This window comes from Rhinoraja longicauda, chromosome 13 (genome assembly GCF_053455715.1).
Source record: "Rhinoraja longicauda isolate Sanriku21f chromosome 13, sRhiLon1.1, whole genome shotgun sequence".
Classification (NCBI taxonomy): domain Eukaryota; kingdom Metazoa; phylum Chordata; class Chondrichthyes; order Rajiformes; family Arhynchobatidae; genus Rhinoraja; species Rhinoraja longicauda.
The window spans coordinates 12448648-12465366 of NC_135965.1; the positions used below are offsets into that span (position 1 = coordinate 12448648).

General features: G+C 46.8%; 1 protein-coding gene across 1 annotated transcript; it reads right to left on the minus strand.

Annotated features, from left to right (window-relative positions):
- Nucleotides 1-1932: 1932 nt before the first annotated feature.
- LOC144599451 (zinc finger protein 639-like) lies at nucleotides 1933-12680 on the minus strand. The gene is made up of 3 exons (XM_078410371.1): nucleotides 12367-12680; nucleotides 7375-7446; nucleotides 1933-5276 (listed from the first exon to the last, which is right to left on the minus strand). Exons 1-3 carry the CDS (start codon nucleotides 12422-12424, stop codon nucleotides 4120-4122), a joined length of 1287 nt encoding a protein of 428 aa, XP_078266497.1. The 5' UTR covers nucleotides 12425-12680; the 3' UTR covers nucleotides 1933-4119.
- Between the last annotated feature and the right edge of the window lie 4039 nt (nucleotides 12681-16719).

Consider the following 16719-nt stretch of genomic DNA (forward strand, 5'->3'; position numbering starts at 1 on the left):
CATTGAATGGCGGTGCTGGCTCGAAGGGCTGAATGGCCTACTCCTGCACCTATTGTCTATTGTCTTTTTTTGTACACAGAGTTGAGTTTAGTTTTGTTTAGGGATACAGCGTGGAAACAGGGCCTGCGGCCCACCGAGTCCACGCTGACCAGTGGTCCCTGCACATTAACACTATCCTACACACACTGGGGACAATTTTACATTTATACCAAGCCGAGTAACGTACAAACCTGCACGTCTTTGGAATGTGAAACCGAAGATCTCAGATGAAACCCACACGGAGGTCACGGAGAATGTACAAACTCTGTACAGACAGCACCCATGGTCAGGATCGAACCCGGGTCTCCAGCGCTGTAACGCAGCAACTCTACCGCTATGCCACCCTGGTGTACAAAAATAACTTTTCTGCACAATTTCTAACTTAATAACATCCTTCTTATAGCTAGGCGACTAGAACTGCACACAATACTCCAAATGTGGTCTCACCAACTCTTGTAATTCAAGCCCTGACTGATGAAGGCAAAGTGCTAAACACCTTCTTCACCACCCTGCCTACTTGTGTCACCACTTTCCGGGAACTAGGCACTTGTATCCCTAGGTCTCCCTGTTCTACAATATTCTCCAGGACACTGCCATTTATTGTGCAAGTATAAAACTGGACCACCATTGCCTGCGGCAGATTGTGTTTTCTCAGTTGCCGCAGGAAGTACATCCTCTGTTGGGCCTTTTTGACTGTGGAGTTGATGGTGGCCCCCCATTTAAGGTCCCTGGAGATGATGGTTCCAAGGAACTTAAATGACTCCACAGATGTGACTGTGGTGTTGTTGATGGTGAGTTGAGGTAGGGGAGGGGAGCTCTCCTAAAGTCTACAATCAATTCCACTGTCTTAAGAGCATTGAGCTCCAGGTTGTTGCGATGGCACCAGGACGCCAGCTGTGTCACTTCCTGTCTGTAGGCAGATTCCTCCCAATCCTGGATCAGTCCAATCAGGGTTGTGTCGTCCGCAAACTTGATAAGCTTGACAGAGGAGTCTATGGAGGTGCAGTCGTTGGTATAGAGAATAAAGGAGGGGGGAGAGTACGCAGCCTTGCGGTACTCCTATGCTGACGGTCTGCGGGTCCGAGATGTGCTTTCCCAGCCTCATACACTGCTTCCTGTCTGTCAGGAAGTTGGGAGAGTTTGTAGTGTAGCAACTCTGGCACAATGGTGTTAAATGCAGAGCTAAAATCAACAAAAAAATCCTTGCTTAGGTCCCCTGGCGGTCTAGGTGCTGGAGGATGAAGTGCAGGCACTAGGTTGACTGAAGCAGGAAGGGGCAGTGCAAGTTTGCAGGGACTGGTTGAAAATGTATGTGTAGACTGGTGCTAGTTGTTCGGCACAGAGCTTGAGGGTAGAGGGGGAAACATTGTCCAGCTTTTCTGTCTCCTGAATAGCTTCTCCAACTCCTCAATTGCAGTACCCATTAGCTGAAAACTCTTCACATCATCATTTTTGTACGATGTTTTCATTTTCTATCCTGGTCATTCTTCTAGCTTCTGCCTGACTAGTACATTATGATTCACTTTGTGAAGAGGAGGCCTTTTACCCATGGAGCTGGATAGGCTCTTTGTAAAATCTCTGACAGCTTTAAGTAGGAAGGGGTCAGCTGGGGTGATCCCAGGTCCTAGTAATCAAAATAGTTTTTTTTAATGAATTTATGGTTCTGTCCCACATTTTGTTAAAATAACTAAATTGCCATGTCCAATCTTACTCGGTACATGCAGAATGATTGAATTCAGCTTAAGCACACAATTGGCTTGGGTATGTAACACCAAATCCTTAAAGTAATTTTTCCATATAAATGTAAAGGATTACAGGTGAGTGGTGTGTCGTGCATGTGTAAAAGCATAATCACGCTGAATACAACGAATCAGAGTAACCATAATCTCTTCAAATCTGATATCATTTATTCCATCACTTGATACAATCTTTAGTATAATTAGCTCACATACAATTTAGAGGGGGAGCAACATTTTGCCGAAACCACTTTACAAACTGTGGTAGGATCATACTATACTAAAGCCCATTGACTAAATCACCTCTGAATAAATACTAAATGACTGTCAGCAATTACAGAATATAATCAGCAAACTAAGCTAAATGATCTGGTGGGAGAACCACCTGGTCACCAGAGGCGTTCTTTACAAATCTACTTCAGAAAATGTATATTCCCACTGAGCCCACACAGCCAAGGTACATTCTGACCATCTGGACTTTGTTTAGGAAGCACCATTTTATATTAACATCAAGAAGACACAGAGGAGAAAATGCAGGTCATTGGCTTAAAGTAGCTTACTTTAATTTATCTTTGATTACCTATATAGACGAGACCAAATACAAATGATTTCTCTCCACTCACAATAATATTTGGATACAAATATCAAGGTTTCACATTGCACGGTTACTTTTCAGCAGTAAACTGATGAAGTGGGTGCAGAAAGTTAAAATGAGAACAAAAAAGCGAGAGCTGCACTGGACAGGTGCTATACTCGACTGCACGCATCCGTTCTTAAATAGCAAACGGCAGATTATGCTCTACCAAGTTAGTCTTTGGCAAAGAAACAATTCTTATTGGTGCAACAAGGTCTGACGTGATTGGTAAAAGACACAAAACGTCACGTCTCGGAATCTGCAGAAAAATGATTCTCAAGATGCCTAGAAAACGAGATGGGCAAGTTATCATTACAAAAAAAAATAATATGACTAAACAGACAGGATCTGAATAATTTGCTTTATGCAATAAGGCAATACCCTCCTTGGGAATTTATATATTGCAGAGATGGATTCTGAACTAATACTGTCTAATAATTACTAAATTTATTCAAAGCCCTCCACCCAGAACCCCATTTGTTACCTTTGGTAACAATAGAGTAGCCTCTGAACAACATCACCAAAATTATTCCATGATCTGTTTGAGCTTCGCTTCTTTCATTTAATTTTATTTTGCCTACACTCATTCCCTTCTCACCAATGCAATAACCACAGCCATATGGTCAAGGCCAATGGAAAAGTAGAAATGCATAAAAATGCCAAAGAGACCCCATGATTTTATAGGAGGATACACCTGGAGTCTCTGCTCAATTGTGCTAGTATTAAAGTGAGAAAAGCCAAGAGCAGATCGGGTCTAGCCAAAAATCTATTTTTTGCAATCTTTGGTGCTAGTTTAAAAATCACTGCACTGTAAGCCAATATTGCCTACAAAATGGGCCATACCCAGAGGACGTTAAACATCACTGTGAACCTCTGTTAGTTGGTTCCATTTGTTGGCCTTTGAGACAGTTTTAAAACTTGGTATAAAGCTGTAGTGGGCAGGTTTTTACATGATTTTGAGTAATGTAAATTACTAAAGACTGACTTAGGTACAACATTTTAACTAGCAGATGATTCAGTCTATTTTAAAAATGGTTATTTGCTTAGAATTCAGTCACTAGCAAGTGACAAAGAAAGATTACAATGCTCATTTTTGTCATAAATCCACAGCAATATTATTGAATGTACCAAGTTATCACTTAAATATAATAGAACATAATTTAAAGCAAAGTCTTATAAAGCACCCACTGAAATACTGACTAATTTTGCTTTATTTGATAATACTTACATGAATTTGAGAAGAAACCTGAGTAAATAAAACTGGAGGAAATGATGTCCAAATTACTGACTGCATTTTGAGCAGAAACTCTACCCCGAGTTGGTTCTGCTTTCCAGATGCAAGAACAAAGACTCGATACGTAGCTACATTTATACGGCTAAAATGTTCACATTTGCGCTGTGTTGGGATTTGGAATGATCTCTTGTTTTGTTCTCAACTTTCACACACACCATGCAAAAATCACCAACATGTGAACACAATTCAAAATACCATACACCTACAAATTAAGTCACCTCTGAAGCTGGCGGTGTAAGCTCACTTTGTGCGCAGGGTAAAACACTGGACAGAAGTCGTGGAGGGGATTGTGATGAATTGCATGGTATTCTTCCACAAGAGCATTCTCCCAATCTTAAAAAATAAGCTAATTGTGTTTCTCACCTTTATGTTTAAAATTCTACATTTATAGGCAAGATTCCTAGTTTAAAAGATGTTTAATTGTCATAAACCTGATACCATAGCTGTTGATTGTTCTGTTTGTGTTTAGCAAGATGCCACACGAGCTCGCTGTTGTTTGCAAATCTCAGCATGCACATCTCACATTTGTATGGGAGAGTTGCGGTGTGGCCCAAGTCTATGTGTGTTTGGAGGTTTGCCATTTGCTCCGTCGAGTAATCACAGTACTGACACAAATAGATCTCCTGAGATGTGTGCAAGTTCAAGTGTTTGTCATATTCAGCGGTGTTGCAAAACCCCTTCCCACAATCATCGCACACGTACGGAAAGAAACGGGCATGTTCAATCGCCACGTGCCTGTTAACATTGGCATACAGCCGGCTCCTGTAGCCACAGGACTGACATATAAAGAAATTACGGTCCCGGTCAAAGCTCACTTTGCTCAGAAAACCCGCTGATCCATGAAGTCCATCTTCAGAGGTATCATTCATCTCCATGAGGCAGTAAGTATGTTCAGCAAGGACATGGCCGTGCAGCTCAGCGGCATCGTCCGTGCCATACTCACAGAACTGGCAGAGGTATTCCTCATCGCCATCATGCTGCTGCAGGTGAAGGTGGAGGTCGCTGATACTGCTGAAGTGAATGTCGCACTGCTCACACCAGTATAGATACTCACCGATGTGGGCGTCTGCCACATGCAACTCCAGCTCCCTTGGGTTGTCAGCACTGTGGCTGCAGAGCTGACAAGCACTTGGCTCTTCCACCTCGTGGACCTGCAGGTGCTTATGGAGCAGACTGTATGTTAGGAATTCACGCTTGCAGACAGGGCAGATGTTAGACAGAGTGTCCGTGTGCCTGAGAATAACGTGTTGCTTCAGCTCCAGCGGGTACTTGCTTTTAAAATCACAATGCTCACAGCTGTAGAGTCCATCGCTGGATGGTTTCCGCAGAGGCCACTTGTGTTGGTATAGAATCCCCATGCAAGGAGATTTTACTGGTCTCTCAGAACCATCACTAACGGAACTTTCTGTTGTATCATCTTGGTGTTTATTGGAGAGAGAAATATTCTGGTCAGAATGGTAGGGGTTAAATTTTCCATCTTGGTCGTTAAAAAGGCTCCAGTTTTCAATCCCGCATTGCCTCTTATTAGTTCCTTTTAAAAATGTATTTATTGGTCTCATTGACATATAAAGGTCTGAAAAGCAAACAAGACATATCGTGATGTATTTAAGACTTTATTTTGTCAAATCCACCCCATTCTTCCAATTTTTTAAAGAACAAAATTAAAATTTCCCCCATGGTAATCATGGGGAAGTGAGAAGATAATGTTTTGAAAGTTAACGAGAAAACTGCATGGTCTCTAGATGGCATGGGGCAGCACGGTTGCGTAGCGGTCGAGCTGCTGACTTACAGCACCGTGGCGTAGCGGTAGAGTTGCTGCCTTACAGCACCAGATACCCAGATTCCATCCTGACCGTGGGTGCTGTCTGTATGGAGTTCGTACGTTCTCCCCGTGACCCGGTGGGTTTTCCCCGAGAACTCTGCATTCCTCCCAAATTCCAAAGACACACAGGTTTGTAGGTTAATTTTCTTCAGTAAGAATTGTAAATTGTCCCCAGCGTGTAGGAAAGTGCTAGTGTACGGGGGTCGCTGGTCGGGGTAGACTAGGTGGGCTGAAGGGCCTGTTTCCTCGCTGTATCTCTAAACTAAAAACTAAACTAGAGTTATATAGTGCGGAAAAAAGGCTTTTTGGATGAATGCAAGGAAACGTAGGGACAGGTGTTACATCTCCTGCGGTTACAGAGGCAATGCACCTGCTGAGTGGGTGGTTAGGGTGGGAAAGGATGAGTGAACCAAGGAGTTGTGGAGGGAATAGTCTCAGTGGAAAGCAGAAAGTGGATGGGAAGATGTGACTGGTGGTAGGATCACTGTGGAGGCGGCGGAAATGTCAGAAAATTATGTTTTGGATGTGGAGGCTGGTGGGGTGAAAGGTGAGAACCAGAGGAAACTCTATCTTTGTCCCATCTGGGGGGAAGGGAGAGCGAGAACAGAACTACAGGACACAGAGGAAACATGGGCGAGGGATCCATCTACGTAGCAGGGCGGGAAACCATGTTTACTAGAGACAGAAGTCCTAGAGTGGAGACCCTCACGTTGGGAGGAGATGCAGTTGAGACAGAGGAATTGAGAGTAAAGGATGGCATCCTTGCAAGAGGCAGGGTGGGAGGATGTGTAGTCCAAATAACTGAGAATCACTGGGTATATTGTAGACATCAGTCAATAGTGATTGAGAAAGGGGAGAGAGGTGTCAGATATTTCTCTGTCTCCATTACAGGGGATAGATTATCGATTGACGTCTACTATAAATGCACTGACTTCCCATTCCCATAATGGCCTTTCTGTCCTAAGACTCCCCCCTTGTCTGGGTAAGGCCAGGTGCAAACTGGGGGAACAACACCTCATATTCCACTTGGGTGGCAGACAACCCAATGGGAAGAACATAGAATTCTTCAATTTTAGGATATTAACCAGGAAATAATCCCAAACTCTCTTCCCAGTACCTCAACTGGTGCACATTAATGGCTTCCACAATCCTGATTCCCATTATCCTTCCCCCTCTATCACTTCCACAGGCTTTACATTTCACCCCATATCTCAACCGGCCTTTTGAATTTCCATCTCTGCCATTTGTTAAATCATCCATCAATCAAACCCCCCAGCCCTGCTCACCTGTATCCACCTATCACTTGCCTGGCTTTGTCCTGTCCACCTCTTTTCCAGTTTCCTCCCTCTTACTACAGTCAGTCTGTAGAAGGGTTTAGTCAAGTCCTCTAGAGGTGCTACCCAACCCGCTGAGTTACTCCAGCATTTTGGGTCTTTTTTTGTAAACCAGCATCTGCAGCCCCTTGTGTCTACTTGATACTCTTGCACCTTGGCAGTAATTGGAAAGCCCACTCCACCACCATTATCTAGATTCACAGTCGCTCAATCATAGATCTAAAGGACAGCCAAGACCATTGAAAACATAACCCAGTACGATGCACTGCAAGGATTTGGCGAGAAAATTATGGGAAAGAGGGAAAGGAAAAAAAGAATAAATAGTCTAAAGATTTACTGGCTTCTTTTGGTTTGGTGCGTCTTTCACAAACTTGTTGCAATTAAGAAACATCCAGGTTTGATTACCACTCCACAATCAGAAAAGCACAATTCAGAATAATAAGCAAGTGCAAAATTGCATTTCAAGAAAAGATAATTCTCACACGTACAAATATTCTTCATCAATTTTATCCTACCTTGTGAATCATTTGAGTAGGTGCAGTGTTCGGGACTGCTTTCACCTTCATCTTCAACTGTGGAGTCGAACCCTGAAAAAGGGACATTGGCATTTTGAGAATGAATTCTATCAAAAGCTAAATTGCCTACCTAGGGTTTCCAGAAAATGAATCATACATGAAGTCACTATTCTAGCACATTGTACAAGTGTTCATTCTACTCAGAAATATGGTATATAAATCCTCAGAAATATGGTATTTAAATCCTCAAATATAATAATTGCCCTCCAGATTGCTTGCTTCATATGCATGCTGGCATTCAGATACAAAACTAAAAAATGCTGTAAATACTCAAATAGATCAGGCAGTTTCTGTAAAAAGAGAACGAGGGTTAACATTTTATGCGAGGAGGTTCTTTGAACTTAAATTGCTGAGTGATTGCAGTATTTTCTGGTTTTATTTCCATGGTCCAATTTCATTGACCTTCAGTGCCTTGTATACAAGGTGACCCAGGTCCCTTTGAACTTCAACTCTAACCAATCTGTCATCGGTTAATAAGCATTCTGCCTTTCAGTTACGTGCACCAAACACTGCTTTAATGTTCCAGGCAAGGAAACACGAAAGCTCAAATGGGGTAACTTTCCATGAAATTGATGAATCTCCAGGAACTGTCTGACCTCCACTCACTTGTTTTCTTAAGTGCAATGTGCTTGCACAAGATCCCTGCACTGAAATTGGAAGTTGACAACACGAGAGTATAAAAGCAGAGAAGAGCAGAGAACCTGTAAAGATCATAATTTCACCAGTTATGACTGTCTTCATTATAAGTGCTTGTACTTTAAGAAAATGTCACGGAAAAGTGCTGAAGGAACTCAGCAACTCAGGATCCTTCTTCAAAATGGGAAAGGGGGAAGGAATTGGAATAGAAAAGAGATCTTACAAAAATGAACAAAGTATTAGGGAAATTTTGATAAGACTGGAAAATCTACTTAGTAAGTTAATAACCAGAAGTCATTAATACAAACTCACAAGGCAAGAAAAAATCTTTTTTTTAAAGTGAGCTACTAAAATGAATAGTAGACAAAATTCGTAAATGCTTCGAGAAAATTAGATTTGATGATTCAAAGGGTAAAGCACATGCATATGGTGTAAATGGATCACCCTTTCAGTGAGTTATAACAGACAGAAAGGGCCAAAAAGCCTTTATTGAAGCAAAACATCTCCACCCCCTACTCAAAATCTCTAAAAATAAAATACAACTTACCTTCCTAATCAATGCGGCACCTACACCTTGGCATTCAGGGACTTGTGCACAAGAATCCCTAGATCACCGTGAACTTCCTGCCTTTTGGTGGTCTAATGAAATGAATAATATCCGAAGAGAAGCTGTCAGGGTGAATACGGAGAGCACCCTTCTCCTCGCGAGGTCTAACTAGAAGCTCATTTCAGAAGTTGGAGATAGAAGCACAGCGGTAGAGTAGCTGCCATACAGCACCTGAGACCAGGGTTAGATCATGACCACGGGTGCTGTCTGTATGCAGGTTGTATGTTCTCCCTGTGACAGGTTTATAGGTGTGGGCGCTCAGGTTTGTAGGTCAATTGGCTTTTGTAAATTGTCCCTAATGTATAGGATAGTGTTAGTGTACGAGGTGATCGCTGGTCGGAGTGGACTTAGTGGGTCAAAAGGCCCGTTTTCACACTGTATCTACAAGGTCTAAATAATAGTTACCCATCGAAGATTGCAAGTGGAAGCACTTTATCACAAAGTTCATGACTATTTGGTCTTATTTAACCCCAGATTTATGAAATAGAGAAAGCAGTATTGATGCCAAAATTGTATCAGCCAGGAGGTATGTAGGTTAATTGGCTGGGTAAATGTAAAATATTGTCCCTAGTGGGTGTAGGATAGTGTTAATGTACAGGGATCGCTGGGCGGCACGGACTTGGTGGGCCGAAAAGGCCTGTTTCCGCGCTGTATATATATGATATGATATGATATGATGATGTTATTGAAGGGTAAAACAGACTCAAAGGACTGATTGACCTGCTCCAGTTTCTCATGTTCCAGTTATGGCAATCGAGCATAGATACATCTAAGGGAGGCTGGGGGAAATGGACGATATGCTGCTGGAGGAACTCAGCAGGTCCAGCTGCATCAAATGAACAGACAAAGTTTTGGAGCAGGACTTTTCCTTGCACTACTGCCTGATCCACTGAGTTCCTTCAGCAATTGTTTATTGCTCAGGATTCCAGCATCTGCAGTTTCTGGTGTCTCCTCAGAGAAAATGGAATTGTGGTTAGAAAATGACCTGCATGTCCCTTTCTGAATATTCCACAATGTCATAAATGTTGCAGGAAGTTTTGAACTGTAGGAAACATAATGGACATTTTACAATTAGCTATAACTCACAATGTGATACTGATTAATAGGAATCTGAGGAGTAACTTTTTCACACAAAGGGTGGTGGGTGTATGTAACAAGCTGCCAGAGGAGGTAGTTGAGGCTGGGACTATCCAACATTTAAGAAACGGTTAGACAGGTACATGGGTAGGACCGGTTTGGAGAGATATGGACCACATGCGGGACTAGTGTAGTTGGCTGGTGTTGGGCCGAAGGGCCTGTTTCCACACTAATACTCTATGATCAAATAGTTTATATTAGCTGATTTATAGACTCCAGCCAGATAACAGAGATGACAAACTGTCCTGCGAATCAGTAACATGCGATATTTTACAACCAGATGCTCGTATACCTTTCCCCTCCTCCTCACCCTACCACTCCCCGCCCCACGGCACCCTTCTCCCTCATCCATCTCCACACCCGCGGCACCCTTCCCTCTCAAACCCCCCTCCCTGTAGCACTCTTCCCTCTCATCCCCTCCCAGCACCCTTCCTCCTCATCCCCTCCCAGCACCCTCCCTCCTCACCCCCTTCCCCCTCACCACCTTCCCCATCCCCTCCCCCCCTACAACACCCTTCCCCATCCCCTCCCCTCCTCCCCACAACACCCTTCCCCCTCACCCCCCCTCCCCTCAGCACCCTTCCCCCTCATTCCCCCCCTCCCCGCAGCACCCTTCCCCCTCATCCACTCCATTTTTTTACAGGGCCTTTCCCCCTCCCATCCCCTCCTCCCTTTACCGTCCTCAGCACACAGGGTTCTGGTTTATCACAAACACCCCCTCCCTTCCCTTCCCTCAGAAGTCCTTCACACCCCCACCCCCGGGACCCTTCACACCCCCACCCCCGGGACCCTTCACACCCCCACCCCCGGGACCCTTCACACCCCCACCCCCGGGACCCTTCACACCCCCACCCCGGGACCCTTCACACCCCCACCCCCGGGACCCTTCACACCCGGGACCCTTCACACCCGGGACCCTTCACACCCCCACCCCCGGGACCCTTCACACCCCCACACCCCCACCCCCGGGACCCTTCACACCCCCACCCCCGGGACCCTTCACACCCGGGACCCTTCACACCCCCGCCCCCGGGACCTTCACCCCCCCCACCCCCGGGACCCTTCACACCCCCGGGACTCTTCACACCCCCACCCCCCTTCACACCCCCACCCCGGGACCCTTCACCCCCCACCCCCCCCTTCACACCCCCACCCCCGGGACCCTTCACCCCCCCCACCCCCACCCCCCCTTCACACCCCCACCCCACCCCCGGGACCCTTCACACCACCACCCCGGGACCCTTCACACCACCACCCCGGGACCCTTCACACCCCCACCCCGGGACCCTTCACACCCCCACCCCCGGGACCCTTCACACCCCCACCCCCGGGACCCTTCACACCCCCACCCCCCTTCACACCCCCACCCCCCTTCACACCCCCACCCCCCTTCACACCCCCACCCCCCTTCACACCACCACCCCGGGACCCTTCACACCCCCACCCCCACGACCCTTCACACCCCCACCCCCCTTCACACCCCCACCCCCACCCCCGGGACCCTTCACACCCCCACCCCCACGACCCTTCACACCCCCACCCCCGGGACCCTTCACACCCCCACCCCCCTTCACACCCCCACCCCCACCCCCGGGACCCTTCACACCCCCACCCCCACCCCCGGGACCCTTCACACCCCCACCCCCGGGACCCTTCACACCCCACCCCCCTTCACACCCCCACCCCCCTTCACACCCCCACCCCGGGACCCTTCACACCCCCACCCCCGGGACCCTTCACACCCCACCCCCCTTCACACCCCCACCCCCCTTCACACCCCCACCCCCGGGACCCTTCACACCCCCACCCCCGGGACCCTTCACACCCCACCCCCGGGACCCTTCACACCCCACCCCCCTTCACACCCCCACCCCCGGGACCCTTCACACCCCCACCCCCGGGACCCTTCACACCCCACCCCCGGGACCCTTCACACCCCACCCCCCTTCACACCCCCACCCCCGGGACCCTTCACACCCCCACCCCCGGGACCCTTCACACCCCCACCCCCGGGACCCTTCACACCCCCACCCCCACCCCCCGGACCCTTCACACCCCCACCCCCCTTCACACCCCCACCCCCGGGACCCTTCACACCCCCACCACACCCCCACCCCGGGACCCTTCACCCCCCACCCCCGGGACCCTTCACACCCCCACCACACCCCCACCCCGGGACCCTTCACCCCCCCCCCCGGGACCCTTCACCCCCCCCCCCGGGACCCTTCACACCCCCACCACACCCCCACCCCGGGACCCTTCACCCCCCACCCCCGGGACCCTTCACACCCCCACCACACCCCCACCCCCGGGACCCTTCACACCCGGGACCCTTCACACACCCTCCCTCAAGGCAAGGGCTCTCACACCCCCTTCCTTCACGCACTCCCCACCCACGCCCTTCCCTCACGGGCCTGGCCTTCATACACCCCCGGCCATGGCCCCAGGGTCCCTCAAGGGCCTTTCATCCATCCTGCTGCTCTGGTCTGCTCCCCACATCCCCCACCCCCCACCCCATGTTGCCCCCCAGTCTGTGCCCCGGCCAGCGGTACCTGAGTACCGCGAGGGGTTTAAGCTCTTCCTCCTCTTCCTTTTGCCGCAGTCGCTCATCCTGCGGCCGGAGCCCGGTTCCAGGTCCGGACCTGCTCCGCTCCTCACACCGACCGCTGCCGCTGCCGCCGCCGCCGCGTCCACCCCAGCAGCAACTCCCCCGGGTGGGCGGGCGGGCAAGGCCCCGAGCCGCGACCTGTTGGCCTAATGGAGGCGGCGCTCTCTCTCTCTCTCTCTCTCTCTCTCTCCCCGCTCGGCCAAGGCCCAGCGCCGCTGCTCCCCAATCACTTCGCTTCACTTCTCGCTCGCAAATGGAGACGGTCCCTAACACAGTGACGTCAGGTCCGCTCCCGCCCGGCTTTAACACTGTCGCCCAAGGGAGCGTCTGCATTTTACAATTCAGCCCTGAAAGGTGTGTGGGCAGGGACATGTCTTGTTTGTGTATCAGTATTCGCCATCTGTATGTGATTTTCTGCAGTATATTTTTAGTTACCATTCAATTCAATGGGAGTAAGTTAAATGTCAGTGACGTTCAACAAGTTGTGTTCAGACTTCTTTCAAACTATTGTTCAGCATCTTACATGCTTCCTTCTCATTGCATTGATTTATACATAAATACATACATTTATGTCCTTTCAATTTCATGTAGTTCTCTCTCTTCCCGGTGCTCTCATACCTATGTATGCGCATATTTCTCCCACCATCTCCTTGCTCCTTTGTAGAAATAAGGAACTGCAGATGCTGGTTTACACAAAAGGACACAAAGTACTGGAATAACTCAGCGGGTCAGGCAGTATCTCTACCCCATCCCCACTTCCCTGCACACTTAAAACCTATTTGTGTTCTCTCTTTTCCTATCCTTATTAAGCCTTTGACTGAAATATCAACTTTGCATCTCTTTTTACAGATGCTGTCTGACCTATACTTTTAAATGTTTCCAGCAGCTTTTGTTCTTATTTCAGCTCTCCAACATCTGCAGTATATTTTTATTTCCCATTTAATGGGAGTAAGTCAAATCAAATTAAATGTAACCTGCCTCCAAATGTCAGTGGCGATCCACAAGTTGTCTTCTGACAACTTTCAACCTATTCAGCATCTTATAGGCTTCCTTGGCGTTGAACTGTGAGGAGGATGCTATGAGGATGCTGGGTGACTTGGACAGGTTGTGTGAGTGGGCAGATGCATGGCAGATGCAGTTTAATGTGGATAAATGTGAGGTTATCCACTTTGGTGGTAAGAACAGGAAGGCAGATTATTATCTGAATGGTGTTAAGTTAGGAAATGGGGAAGTACAAAGAGATCTGGGTGTCCTTATTCATCAGTCACTTAAAGTAAGCATGCAGTTACAGCAGGCAGCGAAGAAAGCTAATGGCATGTTGGCCTTTATGACAATAGGAGCAAAGAGGTCCTTCTGCAGTTGTGCAGGGCCGTAGTGAGACCGCATCTGGAGTACTGTGTGCAGTTTTGGTCTCCAAATTTGAGGAAAGACATTCTTGCTATTGAGGCAGTGCAGCGTAGATTAACTCGGTTAATTCCCGGAACGGCGGGACTGTCGTATGTTGAAAGACTGGAGCGACGGCTTGTATACACTGGAATTTAAAAGGATGAGAGGGGATCTTATTGAAACATATAATATTAAGGGATTGGACACGATAAAGGCAGGAAACATGTTCCCAATGTTGGGGGGTGCAGAACCAGGGGCCACAGTTTAAGAATAAGGGGTAGGCCATTTAGAAAGGAGATGAGGAAAAACCTTTTCACTCAGAGTGGTGTAAATCTGTGGAATTCTCTGCCTCAGAAGGTAGTGGAGGCCAATTCTCCGGATGTTTTCAAGAGAGAGTTAGACAGAGCTCTTAATGACAGCGTAGTCAGGGGGTCTGGAGAGAGGGCAGGAACGGGGTACTGATGGTGAATGATTAGCCTTGATCACATTGAATGGCAGTGCTGGCTTGAAGGGCCTAATGGCCTACTCCTGCACCTATTGTCTATTGTCTATTGATGACTAACTGGTCAATTACAACATGGAACTGAGGTGTTGTGGACTGTGCAGTTGTCTCTCAAATCAAGTGATCTTGGTACGATTCTGACTTCGAGTACTGTCTGTTGAATTTGGGTTTTGTCCCTGGACACATCAGTTTCCTTCCAGCTACCGATTGACTACTGTTCAGCACCCCGAGTGAAGTCCGCTGATGGAAGAACCATGTGGCATATTAAACAATAATTTATTTATACAAAATATGTGGGTGAATGGGAGTGATTTGAGAATCAGGATAGACCTGATGGGACAAATGGCCTTTTTCTATGCTGTAAGTAATGTGAGCAAGATTCCAGTGTGAATGTTTTGGCTCCCCTTAAGTAAAGTATTTGGTTCTAATTCACCTACAAATTGTTTGTGTTTTCAGTTATGAGACAGACCTCGTTGATAATGTTGTGAAATGGCCATGCATGCGTTTTAGCACCATTTCCAAAATTCTGGAACTGTTCTTACAGAAAAACCACGTCATTCAAGTGGTTACACTAATTAGACGCAGTCAGCATCAATGGTGCTGAAGTAGAAATGGTCGCTAGCTTTCAAGTTTGTAGGCGTAAATATCACCAACAATTATTCCTGGACCAGCCACAATGAAGTTACAACCAAGAAAGCACACCAACGCCTCTACTTCCTTAGAAGACCAATGAAGTTTGGCATGTCTTCAACGACTATTAACAACTTCTACAGATGCACCATAGCATTCTATCACAGTAAATCACAACTTGGTTTGGCAACAATTCTGCCCAAGACCGCAAGAAATTGCAGAGAGTTGTTGATGTAACCCAGTCTATTACACTAAGCAGCCTCCACCCGTCGACTCAAACTAAACTAATCAAGGAACATTTAGACCTCGGTCATTCACTCTTCTCCTGTCTCCTGCCAGACAGAAGATACAATAGCTTAAAAGTGCATACCACCAGATTCAGGAAAACCGTCTTCATCAATCTATTATCAATCTATTGTCAAGCTGTTATCAATCTATTGAACAGACCTCTCATAAGCTACGGGTGTAGTCCTATCTTCCAATCCACCTCATAGCAGCCCTTGCACTTTTTAAAAATCTGAACTTTCTCTGTAGCTGTAATGATGTACCATTAAATTCTGCAATCTTGCATGTTTCCATTGCACCACTGCTGCACTTGCGAACAGCTTGATTGCACTCATGCATAGTCTGATTTGACTGGATAGCATGCAAACAATTTTTTTTCACTGTATCGCGATACATGTGACAATAATAAACCAATATCATACAGCAGAGAATCAGGCCCTCTGTCCCACTTTACCCATGCCAATCATCAAATCTTATCTATATTAGTCCCAGTCATCATCATTTAGTCTGAGGCCTTCCATGCCTTGGCGATTCAAATGCTCATTAAGATTTATATTTCCTGAACGTTATGAGAATCTCTGGCTCCACCACTCTCTCGGGCAGACCTTTTCAGATGCTAACCACCCTTTGAGTGAAAATAGTCTTTATATCGCTTTGTGTCTATCTAAACCTCTTTCTCCCTATCATAAATCTATGCCCTCTTATTAGAGATACCTCTGTAAAGAGGACGTTTACTACTGCCTACTGCCTCCATGCTCCTTATAATTGTAAACATCTCTTCCAGGTCCTCCTTCAGCTTTCTCCACCCCAAGGAATGAAAACCCTGTCCGCCCAGTCTCCCCTCATAACTGAGACCGTCTCTACCCCATGCAACATCTTGGTGAATCGCCTCTGCACCCTTTCCAGAACAATCACTTTCACTTTCTTCCCTGTTACACGCAATAGCCTTATCGTCTGCTGGCATTTTCCAGCAATTGGAAAATATGTAAGAAGCATCAAAAAGAGCCAGGATAAAAATATGATCCTTAATCCAGAGGTAGAAGTGCAAGAGAATTAAATTAGGGAAGTCTTCAAATAACTCAACCAAAAGACTTCCACCTTTCTTTGTTAAACCTTAGAATGTCTGAACTAGTGGTGTTTGCTATTGGAAAGATGCCATTAAACTGGAAAGAGTGTGGAAACTATTTACGAGGATATTGCCAGGACTGAGTTATAGGGAGGGGTTGAGGCTCAGGCTTTATTCCTCAGAGGATAGGAAATTGAGGGGTGATCTTATAGAAGTTCATAAAATCATGAGAGGTATTGATAGGGTGAATGCACAGTCTTTTCTCCTGGGATTATGGTCTAAACTAGAGGGCATAGGTTCAAAGTGAGAGGGGAATGATTCAAAAGGAACCCGAGGGACAACATTTTCACCCAGAGGGTAGTACGAATATGGAATGTTATGCCTGAGGAAGCGACTAAAGTAAGTACAATAGCAACATTTAAAAGCCA

Bases quoted from the DNA above. Each gene is read 5' to 3' on its own strand.
- LOC144599451 (XM_078410371.1), bottom strand. From the start codon at position 12,424: ATGAGCGACTGCGGCAAAAGGAAGAGGAGGAAGAGCTTAAACCCCTCG. The intron at 7,447-12,366 runs GTACCGCTGGCC...TCCCTTTTTCAG, and splicing joins AAACCCCTCGCGGTACTCAG to GGTTCGACTCCACAGTTGAA. The intron at 5,277-7,374 runs GTAGGATAAAAT...TTTGCTTTTCAG, and splicing joins CTACTCAAATGATTCACAAG to ACCTTTATATGTCAATGAGA.